The 19,290-nt window shown below is 40.7% G+C and overlaps 1 protein-coding gene across 3 annotated transcripts in view; it reads left to right on the top strand.

Moving 5' to 3' along the window:
- The window catches only part of DIAPH3 (diaphanous related formin 3), a 504,954-nt gene that overhangs the window by 360,470 nt on the left and 125,194 nt on the right, over positions 1 to 19,290 (top strand). For all 3 annotated transcript variants that reach the window (XM_043504572.1, XM_038385982.2, XM_043504573.1), the window contains one exon: positions 1,417 to 1,552. In XM_043504572.1, the coding sequence (XP_043360507.1) occupies positions 1,417 to 1,552 (136 nt within the window). The remainder of the gene's footprint in view (positions 1 to 1,416; positions 1,553 to 19,290) is intronic.

The raw sequence follows: 19,290 nt of genomic DNA, 5'->3' as shown, positions 1-19,290 counted from the left end.
TTCCAATACATTCCAAGAACTTGTTGAGTAATCTGTGCCCTGCTGTGTTGTTTTCCCAACAGATGTCTGAGTAGCTGAAGTCCCCAAACACCACCAAGTCCTGTGCTTTGGACGATTTTGTTAGTTGTTTAAAAAAAGCCGCATCCACCTCTTGTTACTCATTAGGTGGTCTGTAGTAAACCCTTGCCATGACATCACCCTTGGTTTTTACCCCTTTTATCCTTGCCCAGACACTTTCAACAAGTCTGTCTACCGTTTTCATCTCAACCTTAATCCAAGTGGATACATTTTTAATATATAAGGCAACACCTTCTCCCTTTTTTTCCCCTGCCTGTCCTTCCTGAGCAAGCTATACTCTTCTATACCGATATTCTAGTCATGCATATTATCCCATCAAGTATCTGTGATGCCAACTATGTCATAATTATGTTTATTTACTAGCATTTTGAGTTCTTTCTGCTTATTCCCCATACTACTTGCATTAATCAGTGTTTTTCAAAGTTCAGGTCACGAACTGAATTGGCAGGGAAGTGAATCTTTAGTAGATATGGTGTAATGGGCAGTTTAAAAAAAATAAGGATGAATGGTAGCTTTTTTTCTGTTGTTCTTCATGAGTGAGGGTTTGTGTTTCAGCAGCGACTGAACAATGTTCTTCAGAGTGCCTGAGGCCACAGGCTGTCCTCAGCAAAAATAACCATGACCTAATTCATCAGCACCTTACAATGCCTTTTGATAGCATAGGGGCTTCCATCTTCCCTGAGCGTGGCTTGACTCTCTCCAGTCCTGTGGAGAACAATAAAAGATATTGGTCACCTTGGCTAACAGGCAACCTGTGGCCTAAGACCCAATGAGAAAGGAGATTGTAGCTGTTTTGAAAAAGGGAAGTTTTTCCTGAGTTCTTCTGAAGGATAAGAGTTTGTGCCAGTCTGTGCTGATGCCTTTTTTTCCCCTTTGTAGTGACAATAGAGGAGAAAATGTTTAATCTGGAACTATAAGCACTGATGCATTAGTTTTAGGGTTTTGCTGCTGGGAAGAGTTAAGGCTATATGGGTGCCTTAACTGTTTCTCTATACCTTAACTTGTTTGGATTTCAGTGTTAACCTCAATGCTGAATTTTCTGGGTTTATAATGCTTGTTTTGGAGATCATTACACCATTCCTATAATGTGGTTCTCCCTAAGGGACTGATATATTAGAGTAAAATATACTATATGGAAAGTACAATATCTTCAGATTACATATTGTTTAATATGTAACAGATTTGGTAGAATGTGCAAGTGACCTTTTAGCAAGAATTATTTGACTGCCATTATAACTTAGGTATTTTTTCATTTTTATAGTTTACAAGTTTGTTCTGTCTGAAACTTTACTTACATTAAGTTTCATTACCAATATCTCTCCTTTTTTTTTTTAATAGCAAGCAGCCAAGGAGAATATAAGAAGAAGAGAAGCAGAGGAAAAACAGAGACGCGCTAGAATAGCTAAGGAGAAAGCAGAAAAAGAAAAATTAGAGAGGCAACAAAAGAAAAAGCGCTTGTTAGAAATGAAAACAGGTGAGTAATATGGAAAACGGCCTTTTCTATCCAGTGTTCTATATGAAATGAAACTACAGCCTCTATTTTGTTATTATCTTGATGTGCTCTGGAAGAGAGGCAGAATAAATTATTTCACCAATTAAATAGTACAGCAAAGCTGTGCTTAAATTTGATTTTATTAACAAGCTGTTCTAGCTTATCTGCTTTTCTCAAGTTATGTTAGACCTTGAAATGGTGCTCAGTACTTTCCCATTCACTATTTATTGAACATTTTGTACTCAGGTATTAATGATTTATCTCAATTAAAGCTAAGCTGAAAAAGAAACTATTATGTTACATGTGAACAAAGTCGCTTTCCAAATCACAGAGCCATTTAATTTTTTTAAGGGAAACTGTGATTTTTGTAATTGTCCCTTTTATGACAATAGGCTTCTTTTATGTAGCTAAGATTCTTCTCTGAGTATGTGTCAATGTGGATCCCACTGTGAGTGTTCATGTACCTCATGTGCATGAGAATGGAGTATTTCTGAATAGTATTGTGTCCATCAGGGCCATGTGTTTGTCTTTTGCCTCCTTTTGATGGAGCATGAGGGTCCGTAAAGAGTAGGACAGCTGCGATCTTTGATCAGTTCTCTCTTACCACCCATATCAGTGAGACAGAACCTGGTGAGTGTCCAACTCACTAGTTCTTAGCTCAGGGTAAACTTCTACACATCTTCATGAAAATCTCAGAACTACGTCTGATCTTCGATATAGACCACCATAAAACGTCATAGAATCATAGAATCATAGAATATCAGGGTTGGAAGGGACCTCAGGAGATCATCTAGTCCAACCCCCTGCTCAAAGCAGGACCAATCCCCAATTTTTGCCCCAAATGGCCCCCTCAGGGATTGAACTCACAACCCTGGGTTTAGCAAGCTAATGCTCAAACCACTGAGCTATCCCCCCCCCCCCCCCCCCCCGTCTCCATCCCTCTCAACTGATCTCTAATGATCAGACTCCACTCACTGTACAGGGTTCGTTAGCATTATCAACTCAAAACTGGTGGGTTTATAGCCCTATCCCTCAAGATGGATACAGTACATATCTTTTCTGTATGTCAAAATCTCATATACCAAGCAGATTATCAGTCTGCTTGTCATTCTCCGCAAGAACACAGAAGTCATGACGTGAGGCTAAAGCTCCATCTCCTGGAATGATCCATGAAGGCCTCATCAGACCTTGAGGAGAAGAGCTCAAAAAATTATGCTGGCAGACAAGCCAGCTTCATCCAGCACACCAGCTAGCAGACTGACAACACCAAAAACCAGTGCAGAGAAGACGGAACTGAGAAAAGACCTTGCACTGAAGCCATGCTCGCTTCATTTGCACCAAAGCCACCACTCAAAAGGGCCACTCTGAACACAGGAGACAGTCTGCAGAAGGCGCTCGGTGTCCTCCCGTAAAGATAGATACTAAAAAGCTTTCATATATAAATCCACCAAAATCTGTGGAGTGCCAAGTGTGCGGAAAAAGAATAGCCTTAGATACAGGAGACTTCTATGACACCAACCCTAGATCCAGTGCTGCACCCATCACAGAGGATGAGCCCAGAGGAAACCCAAGGCCATCATCGCTGTGGAAACACCAGCACTGGAAAAGACTCAGATACTGAGAGTGCTATATACTTTGGCACCATCTCTGGTTGTGGTCTACTCTGCACCATCACTGTGCATACATTCTTCCCATCTTCTAGTAGAGAGCCCTCTCCTCTGCATACAGTGATTCACACCACAGAGACACCTACCAACTTCCCCTATAAGATTAAACTGCCACTAGCCCAGCAGGAATGGTACTGGACTGGCGAATACCCAGTGAGCCAGCTGTATTCCTAAAGCATTCCAATTTGCTATAGGCAGTGCTGGGACCTACTTTCTCAAGTTTCAAGAAGAAGGTCTCACTGCACTTGAGTAAGAGGAAAAGGTCACTCAACATCCCTGGCTACACCACCTTCGCTACAGTACCAGGAAGAGCGGATCCAGAGATAGAGCAACACCAACACTTTATATCATCACTAAGGGATTTTTAGTAATGATTCTTTGTCATCTGATGAAGTGGTATCTTCAGTACTACTACCAGATGACTTAAAAGCATTCCAGAATCTTTTTGTGAATATTGCCAAGGGTCTCCCTTTCCCCCACCTAACCTTGTCTGCTTTTGAGGAAGGAAGGATAGGGTTCTGTCATCCTTGACAACAACTCCCACTGTGCTGGGTAGGGGGAAATAGTGATTTGTTCTTTGTGATAAAAAATGTCCTATGTGGAGTCTGGGGGGATCTGGAGGCTCTGGTAGAGAGGAAGAAGCCACAAATCTCCGCAATCTTTCTAGTCAGATTTGTGCAATTCAGGAAGTTTTATATATATGGTTTTATATATAGAAATGGTGTCTGTCCTTTTCAGAGGACACCTATATATATACCAAGGGTCGGCAATCTTTCAGGTGTGCCAAGTCTTCATTTATACACTCTCTAATTTAAGGCTTTGCATGCCAGTAATACATTTTAACGTTTTTTAGAAGGTCTCTCTATAAGTCTATATATTATATAACCAAACTACTGTTATATGTAAAGTAAACAAGGTTTTCAAAATGTTTCAGAAGCTTTATTTAAAATGCAGATCTTATCAGTTTAGTGTGATCCTTGCCCTTGCTTTTCCTTGCTGAGTTTTCCAGTGTCTGGCACGTATTTGGATACTTTAAGCTGCACACAGGCTTCTGAGTGATCAGTTGAGCGGGAGGGACGGAGGACAGATTTCATGTGTGAAAATACCTGTTAACACAGGTATGTGGATCCAAATGCTGAAAGCATTGCAAACACAATTTTCTTCAAACAGTTAAATTTCACTGGCAGGGACATCCAGCACGTCAGAATAGAGGCCCCATGATCTCTCTCGGTAGCTTCAAGTGTGCTCCACAGATCGACAAACTTTAATATCCACAATTCTGAGCTTTTTAACTGAATGAGTTGCATTTCAAAATCTTCAGCACCCATCCATTGAAATACAGGAAAATCCAAGTTGCTTTCGTTGAACTTTTCAGGTATAATTAGAAAAGAAAGCATTGGGCCAAATTGCTGGAAATCTTGAAATCTCTCAGAAAATTCTGATTCCAGTTCTTGCATGTACTTTCCAATCTCATCGACATTGACAGTGCAAGTCGATAGCTCTTTTATGAGTTGGAAGTAGCAGAAAGTAGAAGTTTGAATATCCCTGGAAAAAACTGCTAGTTTCACAACAAATGCTTTCCTGGCTTCATAAAGATCCAGAACTGTTTGCCCTGCGCCCTGGAGACAGAAGTTGAGTTTGTTTATGTGAGTGGTAATATCAGTTAGAAACATGAGCTTACACAGCCATTTGTCATCATCCAGTTTGAGGTAGTTTTGTTCTTTTTCCAACAAAAAGGCCTTGATTGCATCAAAACAGTTTACAAAGCACACCAAAACCTTGCCATGATTTAGCCACTGAATGTTGCTGTGAAGTGGGATGTCGTTATAAGCACTGGTTTCAGAGTAGCAGCCATGTTAGTCTGTATTCACAAAAAGAAAAGGAGTACTTGTGGCACCTTAGAGACTAACAAATTTATTTGAGCATAAGCTTTCGTGAGCTACAGCTCACTTCATCAGATGCATTTGGTGGAAAATACAGAGGGGAGATTGATATACGCACACAGAGAACATGAAACAATGGGTTTATCATACACACTGTAAGGAGAGTGATCACTTCAGATAAGCCATCAGCAGCAGCGGGGGGGGGAGGGGGAGAAGGAGGAAAACCTTTCATGGTGACAAGCAAGGTAAGCTATTTCCAGCAGTTAAGAAGAATATCTGAGGAACAGTGGGGGGTGGGGTGGGGGGGAGAAATAACATGGGGAAATAGTTTTACTTTGTGTAATGACCCATCCACTCCCAGTCTCTATTCAAGCCTAAGTTAATTATATCCAGTTGGCAAATTAATTCCAATTCAGCAGTCTCTCGTTGGAGTCTGTTTTTGAATTTTTTTTTGCTGAAGAATAGCCACTCTCAGGTCTGTAATCGAGTGACCGGAGAGATTGAAGTGTTCTCCAACTGGTTTTTGAATGTTATAATTCTTGACATCTGATTTGTGTCCATTTATTCTTTTACGTAGAGACTGTCCAGTTTGACCAATGTACATGGCAGAGGGGCATTGCTGGCACATGATGGCATATATCACATTGGTAGATGCGCAGGTGAACGAGTCTCTGATAGTGTGGCTGATGTGATTAGGCCCTATGATGGTGTCCCCTGAATAGATATGTGGACAGAGTTGGCAACGGGCTTTGTTGCAAGGATAGGTTCCTGGGTTAGTGGTTCTGTTGTGTGGTGTGTGGTTTGCTGGTGAGTATTTGCTTCAGATTGGGGGGCTGTCTGTAAGCAAGGACTGGCCTGTCTCCCAAGATCTGTGAGAGTGATGGGTCGTCCTTCAGGATAGGTTGTAGATCCTTGGTGATGCGTTGGAGAGGTTTTAGTTGGGGGCTGAAGGTGATGGCTAGTGGCGTTCTGTTAGATTTTGTTGGGCCTGTCCTGTAGTAGGTGACTTCTGGGTACTCTTCTGGCTCTGTCAATCTGTTTCTTCACTTCAGCAGGTGAGTATTGTAGTTTTAGGAATGCATGATAGAGATCTTGTAGGTGTTTGTTTCTGTCTGAGGGGTTGGAGCAAATGCGGTTATATCGTAGAGCTTGGCTGTAGACAGTGGATCGTGTGGTATGATCTGGATGAAAGCTAGAGGCATGTAGGTAGGAATAGCGGTCAGTAGGTTTCCGATATAGGGTGGTGTTTATGTGACCATCGCTTATTAGCACTGTAGTGTCCAGGAAGTGGATCTCTTGTGTGGACTGATCCAGGCTGAGGTTGATGGTGGGATGGAAATTGTTGAAATCATGGTGGAATTCCTCAAGGGCTTCTTTTCCATGGGTCCAGATGATGAAGATGTCATCAATGTAGCACAAGTAGAGTAGGGTCATTAGGAGACGAGAGCTGAGGAAGCGTTGTTCTAAATCCGCCATAAAAATGTTGGCATACTGTGGGGCAATGCCCCTCTGCCATGTACATTGGCCAAACTGGACAGTCTCTACGTAAAAGAATAAATGGACACAAATCAGACGTCAAGCATTATAACATTCAAAAACCAGTTGGAGAACACTTCAATCTCTCTGGTCACTCGATTACAGACCTAAGAGTGGCTATCCTTCAACAAAAAAGCTTCAAAAACAGACTCCAACGAGAGACTGCTGAATTGGAATTAATTTGCAAACTGGATAGAATTAACTTAGGCTTGAATAGAGACTGGGAATGGATGAGTCATTACACAAAGTAAAACTATTTCCCCATGTTATTTCTCCCCCCACCCCACCCCCCACTGTTCCTTAGATATTCTTGTTAACTGCTGGAAATAGCCTACCTTGCTTGTCACCATGAAAGGTTTTTCTCCTCCCCCCTCTCCCCCCCCCCCGCTGCTGGTGATGGCTTATCTTAAGTGATCACTCTCCTTACAGTGTGTATGATAAACCCATTGTTTCATGTTCTCTGTATGTGTATATCAATCTCCTCTCTGTATTTTCCACCAAATGCATCCGATGAAGTGAGCTGTAGCTCACGAAAGCTTATGCTCAAATAAATTTGTTAGTCTCTAAGGTGCCACAATTACTCCTTTTCGTTATAAGCACTGTCCATCTCTTCTAGCAATGCTTGAAATTGTTGGTGAGTCAAAGCAGATCGAGCAACAAGAAAATTCACAGTTCGCACCACTGTATTCATCACATTATTAAGCTCTGAATTAGAAAATTTAGCACACAGGTTTTTTTGATGGATGATGCAGTGAAATTTGACTGTCGGACGGCCAATTTGATCTTCAAGTAACTTTACAAATCCCTTCTGTTTTCCGACCATGTCAGGAGCACCATCTGTTGTCATACAAAATATGTTTCTTATGTCAACTCCTCATTCTTCAAAATGGCTTACAAAACTTTCCAGTATATCTTCCCCCTTGGTTGTACCATGCAGGGGTTTTAAGCAATAAAGTTCTTCTTGGATTTCATCGGAAGCACAACATCTTGCAACAACTGCCAAACATGGAACGTTGTTTATATCCACGATCTCATCAACTACAACACTAAACCGTGTCTTTCAATGCGTCTTTCAGTGCAGTCGTCTGCTTTTCCTTAATGTTTTCTGCCATTTTACTTACGCATCTCTCAACTGTTCTGTCAGAGATGGGCAGTTCTTTTATTCTAGATATGATTGTATCTTTGGCAAATCATTGAACAATATCTCCGAACTGCTGAGAAAAACTTTTTATGTATTCCCCATCTGTAAATGGCTTTCCGTTTTTTGCAATGCACTGTGCAATCTTGTAACTTCCTTCTGTAGCTTGATTTTTACTTACACTTAAGCTTTTAAAAACACTGCTTTGTTTCTCATAGGCTGCTACTGCTTTTTTGATGGATTCAGTCTTGTCTGCTTCGTCAAGAAAGGTTTTTTCGTGCTTCGTTTCAAAATGTTGTCGAACACTTTCATAACAGAAAGCAAAATAGCACAGTCCTTCTTTTCAATAAATCCAAATATGTCTGTCCAAGCAGGCTGAAATGATTGGATATCTAGCTTTGCTTTCTTAGAAGCTGCCATTTTGTCAAATGTTCCCTTCAACTCTCAGTGGGGAAAAAAATGGCGATAGAAGGCAGGCACGAGGTCAAACATAATGTGATCTGATACAAGCAATTTTAAGACGGGGGTGCTGAGCTGCACCCTCTTGCCTCATGTGCAACCCTCACTGTCCCAGGCTGGGAATAGTGGGCCACAGCAGGGAGGCTGCAGAGCACTGATTCAAGGCCAGGAGCAGAGCCTAGGATGGCCTGCTGGGACTTCAGGCTGGAAAGCAGGTTGAGCAAGGCTGGAGATCCAGACCCCCACTGGCAGGATGTCAGCTGCTGGAACCCCAGATTGGCAGCTGAGGTGAGTGGAGCTGGCTGCTGGTATCCCAGACCAGCAGCAGTCTGAGCAGGGCCGGAGACCTGGACCCTGTCTGAGATGGGGCCTGAACTCCAACCAGAAGCAAGGTGAGTGGGGCTGCAGCTGGGGACCCCTGCTGGGAAGGGGCTCAGTCCGCCCCTGCTCTGGGGATCCGGCCCCGGCTCCTGCCAGCCGGGGTCTCAGCCCGCTGCCAGCCTGGGGTTCCTTCACCCAGTTCAGCAGCGGGTGCTGAGTGGGGCCAGCGGTGGGACCCTGGCTGTCAGGAGCCAGCGGCAGAAACCCCAGAGCGGTGGCGGCTCAGCCCGCTGCTGTGTGCCATCAAAAATCGGCACGCATGCCGAAGGTTGCTGACCCCTGTGCTAGACACTGCACAAACACACGCATGGAGGTGTAGTCCGCACCGTAAACACCTTGCAATCTAATATCTGTTTTTCTTTAATCTTTAAGACAATCCTCCTTTACCAAAATTAATATATTGATCCTTCACTTGTGTTCCAGGCGATGAGATATGCAGCTAGAAAGAATTTTAAAATTTATTTATCTGCATATTTGGTACATTACCTTTATTACTGTTCCATTCTTTTGGGAAACTAAGGAATTATCGTTGCTTTTTAATAATAATATGTATAATATGTAAGGGAGCCTGGACTCCGCTTATTGAAGCTACTATGGTGTGTCACTTATTTCACAATATTTGTTTTTTTCAATAAATTTTCTAGACACTCTAGTCTATCATGAACAGTATGTAAGTTTTCTGTCTCAGGTTTTCATTGTTGTGGCTTACACATATGCTTTTGTTTTGTACAACTCTTTAGAGTGAAATTATTATTTTTTATTCTTCGTACTCTCTAAAGGCCTGATCCATCTCCCAAAGAAGTCAACTGAAAGACTTTCAGTGACTTCAATGGGAAATGGATTAGGTCTCAAGAGTTAAATCCATTTCTACCAGACAGAGTAAATATGCTCTGCAGGAGGCTGGTAGACAGGACTGGATGGCAATATCCTGGGTCTCTAAAAATGCTCACACTGTTCTATAAATTAAATAAATATGTTAACTGTATATTAAATCTTCATGAAGTTTAATTTTTAGAGGGTTAATATCTTATAAATATGCAATACACCATGAATTTTTAAATCTATTAATGGCAACTTGTCTTTCTCAGACATAAAACATAGGTGTGTCTCTCTAACTGCAAAACCCCAAATTTTATTATTTACATGAAATTAAAATTAACCACACTTATGGTAACTCTATTTTCTTGTGGGTTTTTTTCAAAGATGTGGATCTGAACCCAAATGTTAATCCAAACATCTCCATGCTTTGAGGTGTAAAAAAAATCTGGATCTGAACTTTGTGACTCAAATTGAGTGACGTTTGTCATATCTGTCCAAACAACTTGGGTTCAAATGGCTTACTATAATAATAGGCCTTAAGTTGACAGGGTAAAAAAAGAAGCTACATATTTTTCATTGTGACTCCACATTTATTCTAAGCAAATATTTAATTCAGTTAAAACACCTAAATATTGAATTCTTTCTAAAACTGGTAGCCCTTAGCAAAAATAATGCAAAAATTGACTTTTGATAAAGCAAAACAGAAGACAACAGACTCAGTCCTCCCCACTCTTCTCAAGTATATATTAAATTATATTAATCATGAAATTCTTTGTAAATAAGATTTCTCGCTCTTCTGATGCCAGTTCAAATTATAGCATTCTCTAGTTCCAAGGGTAAATAGCTAATGGAAAGGGATCTTTATGTAAATGCCCCTTGTATACATACTAGTAACATTCAGTGACTAGCTTTGTTCATGTTGTTCAGATTCTCAGTAGAAAGCATACCAATCAATTATTTTGATCCTATCACAGTGTAAAGAACCCTAAAACTGTGATAACATCAGCTGCATTTCTTGTATTATGATTGAGAACTCCATCATTGTGATATATTCTTTGTGCATCACTTTGAATACTACTTAGGGAACAAGCCACTTTAATCAGTAGTTATTTACATAGTCTGCTTTTTCTTATTCAAAAGCAGTGAGGTGATGCCACAATGATTTCTTACACATCAAACCTGCAATCCACAATATAATTTTTGTTTTAATTTTTGTAAAAGTTACTCAGGAGTTGAAATAATCAGCAGCAGTATGTTTCAATTGATCTAATAAATCATGGCCTCAGTTTTAGCCCTTTTCTGCCTTATATTCAACCTGTTCTTTGGGAATAAACAATTCTAATTTTGCAAACTCTATTGGAGTGCTGAGTATATTATTTCTTAATAAACTAGCTTTAGTTTCTAATTTCTGTCCTTTAGTTGTGAAATATGGATATTGTCAATAATTGTGTACTAGACTTCAAAACAAAAAATCATATTCCACTTGACAGCACTGACAGCAGGATGTTGAATTTTTATTCCAGTTTAGACTATTCAGTTTCAGCTGTGCATATATGCAAAGAATTACAATTCTGATGCCATTGGGTAAAACACTTGACTTTGTCTGGAGTAGAAATTTCCTTTATTTTCTACCCTCTCTTTTCCCAACACCAACGCATGAGATTTCCATTGGAGTAATCCTTCTGGCTGTGAGTGAGAATCAGTGCGTTAATAAAACTCCTTCAAACTTGCCATAATGAATCACACAAGCAATCTCTTTTCTTTAAGAGTAACAGTTTTGATAGTTTTCAGAGTAGCAGCCGTGTTGGTCTGTATTCGCAAAAAGAAAAGGAATACTTGTGGCACCTTAGAGACTAACAAATTTATTTGAGCATAAGCTTTCGTGAGCTACAGCTCACTTCATCGGATGCATTTGGTGGAAAATACAGTGGGCAATTTTGATAGTTTGTCATTTCTAACATAGATTTGTCAGGTGACTTTTGCTGAAAATCACAGGCCCGAGGACAATAGTAGGATCCTGATTCACATTTACATCCAGATCCATACATTTGGCCCAAGTTCATTCAGTTCAAATATATATGAAGCAGCCAAAATAACTGGTAATAGTTATCTATATTATTGAGTCTTCAGCATAGAGTCTTCAACAAACAACTGAGCATTATAATTAGGTTTATAATTATATTTATTTGTACACCTGTATATTAGGTTAAACACTGTGGGAAATATGAAAAACAAAAGTGGATTTTGTAGAAAATGCAGTAGTGAAGACTAGCACATATAGTTTAATAATACAAAATAAAACATAGATGCGAAGTACAGGTAGAGAAGTAAAAGTTAACCTTTCTATTCAACACTTCTAGAATCTGTAGAAGGAAGGAAAAGCAATCTGTGTGGCAATCTTCCAAGGGGGAGAGCCTCTAGGAAGCCACGCTCTTGTCTGTCATGCAAGAATCCAAAGTAATTTCTTCATCTCACCTTCCCTTTCCCTTCTCTGCTGCACTAATGATACTAACTTTAGTAACAAGTATATCTGCTTCTCCCACAACTGCTTCCAAGCTGCCCCTTATTCATGGACTGTCCTCTGTGAACTTGTTCTGCAGGCCACTTTCCTCTCCACATTCAGTTTCTCCTTAAGGACTACTTCTGTCATGAGGCTCACAGCAACTGAATCACCTCTCTCCCCTTCCCAGTCTATACATACTCACATTCTGTCTTTCTGTCTCCGTACCATCACTGGTCTTTTCTCTTCAGTGGGTGGGCATCTCCCTCTTCAAAGTATTCAGAGGAGGCTAATGGGTTTTCTTTGTTTCTACCTTAGTCAAGGCTTGCAAAGGAACCAGGCACTTTCTCCTTCATTTGTAGGAGAGAGTAGAAGAGAGGATCTGCTTCAATTGTGGGTCCCTATGTGTATTCCACTGTGGGTACATATTCATTCCCTTAGCTTGAGACCAGAGAATTCTTGCAAGCAGTGTCCATTGCTCGCATCTGTGCCCCTGTACCCCATGCTATGTAACAAAGGCATAAGGGGCAGGTTGGACCAACTGCCTCTCCAAGTTCCTTCTTACTGCCACATGGCCTGAGTCAGGACCTCCAGTATCTGGAGTGTCTGGGTTTTTTTCAGCCTTGTCTTCAACCTATAAATATTTCAAAGCTTTATCTTTAGTATAGCTAGTGTAAATAGTCTTGAATAGTATAGTTAGTATTTCGTTAGGAATACCCCAGGAACCCCTACCACCACCACCCTGGCTCCTGATACTGGAATTAGACTATGCCCAGAACACCGGGCTTTAAAAGCAGTCTCCTGTCCCCATTCCTCCTTAGTCGGTGACGATCACCTGCACTGCTTTTACTGCCTTGGGGAAGCAAATAGCTCCATCGGCTGCAATATTTGTCACTCCTTCCCTAGCCATACCTAACAGGTTCAGGAATTCCACCTTAAAAAACACCTAGTGGAAAAGGCTATGAATGCCTAGTCAGACCCAGGCTGGGGGAACCACCTCTATACATTGGCCAGAGTGAGCAAGGAGCATACCTCCTGTCATGTGGCCTGACTTAGGAGTGAGGGAGAGCACACTTATGGACCCTCCATCAGGGTCTCATCAGGAGAGTAGGGAATGTTCTCATAAACACAAGAGTGGATTTCCCCCTTTAAGTCCAAACTGAACAAGCCTTTGCACCCAGCCCCTAAAGACTTAGAATGTCCTAAGTCCAAGGGCCATGATAAAAAGGCTCATAAGAGCGGGGCTCCATTGGTACCAAACTCCTCACCAGCAGCAACAATGCCAGCAATACTACCTAAGACAAAAGACTGCGAACTGCCAGTATAGGCAAAGAGTACCCATCAGGAACCTCAGCCACTGATGGTACCATCACAACCCAACACTCTCACTCAGAGTCTCTCTACATCAGCTTTATCAGAATGGGCAGAGCTTGGGACACTAATAGATGAATAACTACACACAGTGTTCCAAAATCTCACCATGACTACATCCAAAATTCACTCCTCGGATATTTTCAGAATTTCAACTAAACCAGTCAATTCACTTCCCTGTATTTTTTTTTTTCCCCAAAGCCCCATGCCTCAGGTGAGGAAAGGAGACTTCATTCCCTCGACATAAGATGAGCATTGGCATTATACCTGCAGAAAACATAGCCGATCAAATTATCATCTAGAGTGTTTGTTGCCATAGCAGAATGAGTCCAAGCTGTATCCTCTGAGGATCTCTGGCTGTATCTGACTCTCAGTTGGCACATCCCCTTCTCCTCATGGGACCAGGGCTCACTCTGCAAGGGCATAAGTCTCAGTGGCATCATTTCAAGAGGAAATTTGCCAGGGCAGCGATATGCAGTTCCATCCACACATTCAAAACACATTATGCCTTGATCCAAGACTTTTCCACTGACACATCCTTTGGGGGGAAAAATGGTTCTACAAGCAGCTTTACCATCTGCATTCTCGTACCCACCTCTTCTTTCAGTATTTCTTATCAGTCACCCACAATGGAATACATATAGGGACTAGCACTTGAAGAAGAAAGAGAAGTTACTTAGCTTGTTGCAACTGGAGTTCTTCAAAGTGTGTGGTCCCTATTGGTATTCCACAACCCTCCCTTCTTCCTCTCTGCTTCAGATCATGACTGAATTTGCAGTAGAGAAGGAACTGGAGAGGCAGTCAGTCCATCCCACTCCTTATACCCTCAGTACAGAACACGAGGAGGGCAGGGGGGTGGGCATGGAGCAATGGACATTGCTTGCAAGAAACCTCTGGTCTCAGGTACTTGGAGCGCATGCATACCTACAGTGGAATACAAATAGGGACCACGCATCTTGAAGAACTCCAGTTTCAAAAAGGAAAGTAGTAACGTTCCAGTCTTCCCTCTAGCTTTCCCTTCTTGTTGATTCTGGTGTTGCATCTGTCTCTCTGCTGCTGATCATTACTTTTATCTCCACTCAGCAGTAGTTCAGCAGCCCCACTGGGTTCTGAGGAAAGAGTACAAAGTGCTGCTATGGCCAACTCCATACCAGGGGCTTGTACAATCATAAGCCCACTGAGGTTACTGTGACCACAGTAACCCAAATCTAATCAACCCTGTAACTCAACCATGAGCTTGAAGAGTACCTCAATTTTCTTGTTCCTTCAGTGTCTCTCTCTCTCTCTCTCTCTCTCTCAATTATGGCTGCCAACTTGGGTGCTCATTGTGCCTATGTAGAAATTTTCTGATTTGATTAGTATTTATTTTTAAATTTAAATAGTTTAAATTTTTTAAAATATGATTTTTTTCTCTGTCATCTACTACCTTCAAATGCATATCGTGCCTAAAGAGAGAAGAAACAGGTCTTATGAGATGCTGATTTCATTTTAAAATAAAAATGTGCTCATGAACTTTGAGTTCCTTGCTGCTTACAAGTGATTTCTATTGGAAATATTTCCCTGAAAAATGATATTAGTGGAAATATTAGTTTTCAAGTAACCTAAAATAAAGATTGCTTCCATTCTTGCCAGCTTCGTTTGAATTGGAGCTGTGACATACACAAAGAACATGAAAAGAATAATTCATAAATAGACTTTGACCTCCTTTATATATAGATGACTTTGCACTTTCAGTGACAATTGTTCAATCAGCACCCCAGTCTATTCTGAACAGAGCTCATTAATATGCATAAACTTGGTCTATTCTGGTTATAATGCATATTTAATGTTACATACTTTTTTTTATAGTAGCTGCTTAGCTTTTCTGTAAAAAATAAATAGCCCAGGTGAACAAGAAGGGTTCTAAAATCAGTTTAAATCCACAATAATTGGCTTTTTAAAAACATTGTATTAATATTTACATTACTCTAATAACTCAATATTTAAAATCCTTAGGTAAATGAGATGGTAGACATTTACACCGAGGTGTAACTTACTGGACAGAGAGAGTCAGGATGATAGTGAATGAGGAAGGATGGTTTGGCAGTAGTTGCCTTAACTTTTCATTAATAACCTTTTTAATGTTTAGGCTCTTGCAGAAGTGGATATAGTGCAAGTGTAAAACTTTCTTTTGTGTTAGCAGTGGTCAGTGACAGCAGTGTTTCAAACGTAGCTATCTTTTATAAAGGCTTTTTTTTATCTGAGTGTTTCCTAAATTATTGAGTTTATAGCATTTTATTTTATGTTGTTTATTTATAGACTAGTGTCAGATTGTGGATTGGGGGAAGTGGTAGATGTGATATACCTTGACTTTAGTAAGGCTTTTGACATTGTCTTGCATGACTTCTCATAAACAAACTAGAGAATTGTAGGCTATATAGAGCTACTATAAGACAGGTGTATAACTGGTTGGAAAACTTCCCATAGAGTAAATATCAGTGGTTCACAGACAAGCTGGAAGGGCATATCAAGTGGGGTCCTCCAGGGATCTGTCCTGAGTCAGGTTCTGTTCAATATCTTCATAAATAATTTAAATAATGGCATAGACTGTTCACAAACTTTACAAGTGTACTATACCAAGCTGCGAGGGGTTATAGGTGCTTTGGAGGATAGGATTAAAATTCAAAATGATCTGGAAAAAACTGGAGAAATGGTCTGAAGGAAATAGGACGGAAATCAGTAAGAACAAATGCAAAGTATTCCTCGTAGAAAGGAAGAATCAATTGCAAACATACAAAATGGGAAATGACTGCCTAGGAAGGAGTACTGCGGAAAGGGATCTGGAGATTACAGTGGATCACAAGATGAATATGAGTCAACAGTGTAACGCTGTTGCAAAAAAAAAAAAAGTGAACATCATTCTTCGATGTGTTAGACAGAGTGTAGTAAACGACACAAGAAGTAATTCTTCCACTCCACTCTGCACTGATAAGGCTTCAGCTGGAGTACTGTGTCCAGTTCTAGGTGCTACATTTCAGGAAAGATGTGGACAAATTGGAGAGAGGCCAGAGGAACAAAAATGATTAAAGGTCTAGAAAACATGACCTATGAGGAAAGATTGAAAAAAAATGAGCTTGGTTAGTCTGGAGAAGAGAAGACAGAGCAAGAGTACATTATAACAGTTTTCTAGTACATAAAAGGTTGTTACAAGGAGGAGGATGAAATGTTGTTCTTGTGAACCTTGGAGGACAGGACAAGAAGCAGTGGGCTTAAATTACAGCAAGGGTGGTTTAGGTTGGACATAAAGAAAAGCTTCCTAACTGTCATGATAGTTAAGCACTGGAATAAATTGCCTAGGGAGGTTGTGAAATTTGCATCATTGGAGGTTTTTAAGAACAGGTTAGACAAACACCTGTCAGGAATGGTCTAGTTATTACTGAGTCCTGCCCATGAGTGCAGTGAACTGGACGACATGACCTATTGAGGTCACTTGCAGTCCTACACTTCTAAAAGTCTGCGATTTTTGCCCTTGTGATGCAATGTGTAAAGGGATCTTCTCTGTGTCAATTTCCCCTTCCCACAGAGCTACTCCAAGTTATTATGTGTCCCCACCACTAGAACACATTCTGTGCAGAGTCCCTCCCCTGCCACACTTTAAATTCCTGGTACTGGAAAGAATGAGCAAGTGAGTAGTTCATCATGTCATAGGTTCATCACCTCCTGACTATTCTTCCTAGGTAACTTGTGTGCTCTTCAGAGTGGATTTGATTTAAATTGATTTTGTCAGGAACACTCAATTTAATCATGGATTTCTACATAAAAGTGCATTCTTGTTGATTGTTATAACCTTAATGCATATTCTTCACAATTCAGAGATAGATGTAGGTTTCATTTTTAGAAGGTACACACTATACATTTTTAAGTGATTTATTTTGAAAACTTTTCAGATTAGTTTTACAGCTATATCAGAAAATGAATGATTGTCTGGTTATTTCATTTTCCAAAGGTAATTGAAGCAGATATTTATGCAATCATTGGGAGGTGAACTATCTCCAATTCAACATGTTAATCATTAATATTTGGAGGATTTTCTTGCCATGCTGTTTTAGGAGGAGAACATCACCAGACATACATTTAAATAGTTTTATTTAACTTAAACACAACATTATGTATTCTGGATTTTTTTCTTCAACAGCAAACATATAATATTTTAACAAAACAAGCATATGAATTCTTGAATTTTAGTTAAACATTCAATTTTTTAAAAATCAGGTTTGTTTTTGTTAAAATTGTTTTTAACAAACAGTTACATGAAATATTTTAAAAAAAAAAATTAAAATTAAATTGACTGTCAGCCAGGTCAACATGAGAAACTTAAAATATTGGCTTCTGCAGCTAACTCAGTTGTCTTCACCTTCATTTTTCTGTTTGTTCTTAATCTGGAAAAGAAAAACAAGTTTTCCTGCTTTTTCAGGTCTCAAACAATTTCTCAATTTGGAATGAGTCCTAAGGAAGAAAATATTCCGTCTACACTGGCAGAAGAATCTACTGCTGTTAAAAGTGGGATTATCACTTCGACAGTCTCTGAATCCAAGTGCTTAAGTGACTTCCACCAGTTCACTGGGGTGACTTTCTTTAAAACATCATCTGCAAACATATATTTCTCGAATGGTTCACCGTTAGCTCTTAAGTTTATTATAGTTGGCATTATGGAGGGATGATTGCTGGATATCATAGAATCATAGAATCATAGAATATCAGGGTTGGAAGGGACCCCAGAAGGTCATCTAGTCCAACCCCCTGCTCAAAGCAGGACCAAGTCCCAGTTAAATCATCCCAGCTAGGGCTTTGTCAAGCCTGACCTTAAAAACCTCTAAGGAAGGAGATTCTACCACCTCCCTAGGTAACGCATTCCAGTGTTTCACCACCCTCTTAGTGAAAAAGTTTTTCCTAATATCCAATCTAAACCTCCCCCATTGCAACTTGAGACCATTACTCCTCGTTCTGTCATCTGCTACCATTGAGAACAGTCTAGAGCCATCCTCTTTGAAACCCCCTTTCAGGTAGTTGAAAGCAGCTATCAAATCCCCCCTCATTCTTCTCTTCTCCAGACTAAACAATCCCAGCTCCCTCAGCCTCTCCTCATAAGTCATGTGCTCTAGACCCCTAATCATTTTCGTTGCCCTTCGTTGTACTCTTTCCAATTTATCCACATCCTTCCTGTAGTGTGGGGCCCAAAACTGGACACAGTACTCCAGATGAGGCCTCACCAGTGTCGAATAGAGGGGAACGATCACGTCCCTCGATCTGCTCGCTATGCCCCTACTTATACAACCCAAAATGCCATTGGCCTTCTTGGCAACAAGGGCACACTGCTGACTCATATCCAGCTTCTCGTCCACTGTCACCCCTAGGTCCTTTTCCGCAGAACTGCTGCCGAGCCATTCGGTCCCTAGTCTGTAGCGGTGCATTGGATTCTTCCATCCTAAGTGCAGGACCCTGCATTTATCCTTATTGAACCTCATTAGATTTCTTTTGGCCCAATCCTCCAATTTGTCTAGGTCCTTCTGTATCCTATCCCTCCCCTCCAGCGTATCTACCACTCCTCCCAGTTTAGTATCATCCGCAAATTTGCTGAGAGTGCAATCCACACCATCCTCCAGATCATTTATGAAGATATTGAACAAAACGGGCCCCAGGACCGACCCCTGGGGCACTCCACTTGACACCGGCTGCCAACTAGACATGGAGCCATTGATCACTACCCGTTGAGCCCGACAATCTAGCCAGCTTTCTACCCACCTTATAGTGCATTCATCCAGCCCATACTTCCTTAACTTGCTGACAAGAATGCTGTGGGAGACCGTGTCAAAAGCTTTGCTAAAGTCAAGAAACAATACATCCACTGCTTTCCCTTCATCCACAGAACCAGTAATCTCATCATAAAAGGCGATTAGATTAGTCAGGCATGACCTTCCCTTGGTGAA

This window comes from Dermochelys coriacea, chromosome 1, assembly GCF_009764565.3.
Source record: "Dermochelys coriacea isolate rDerCor1 chromosome 1, rDerCor1.pri.v4, whole genome shotgun sequence".
Classification (NCBI taxonomy): domain Eukaryota; kingdom Metazoa; phylum Chordata; order Testudines; family Dermochelyidae; genus Dermochelys; species Dermochelys coriacea.
The sequence above is the reverse complement of the archived record's forward strand: the minus strand, read 5'-3'. Positions and strand labels throughout refer to the sequence as shown.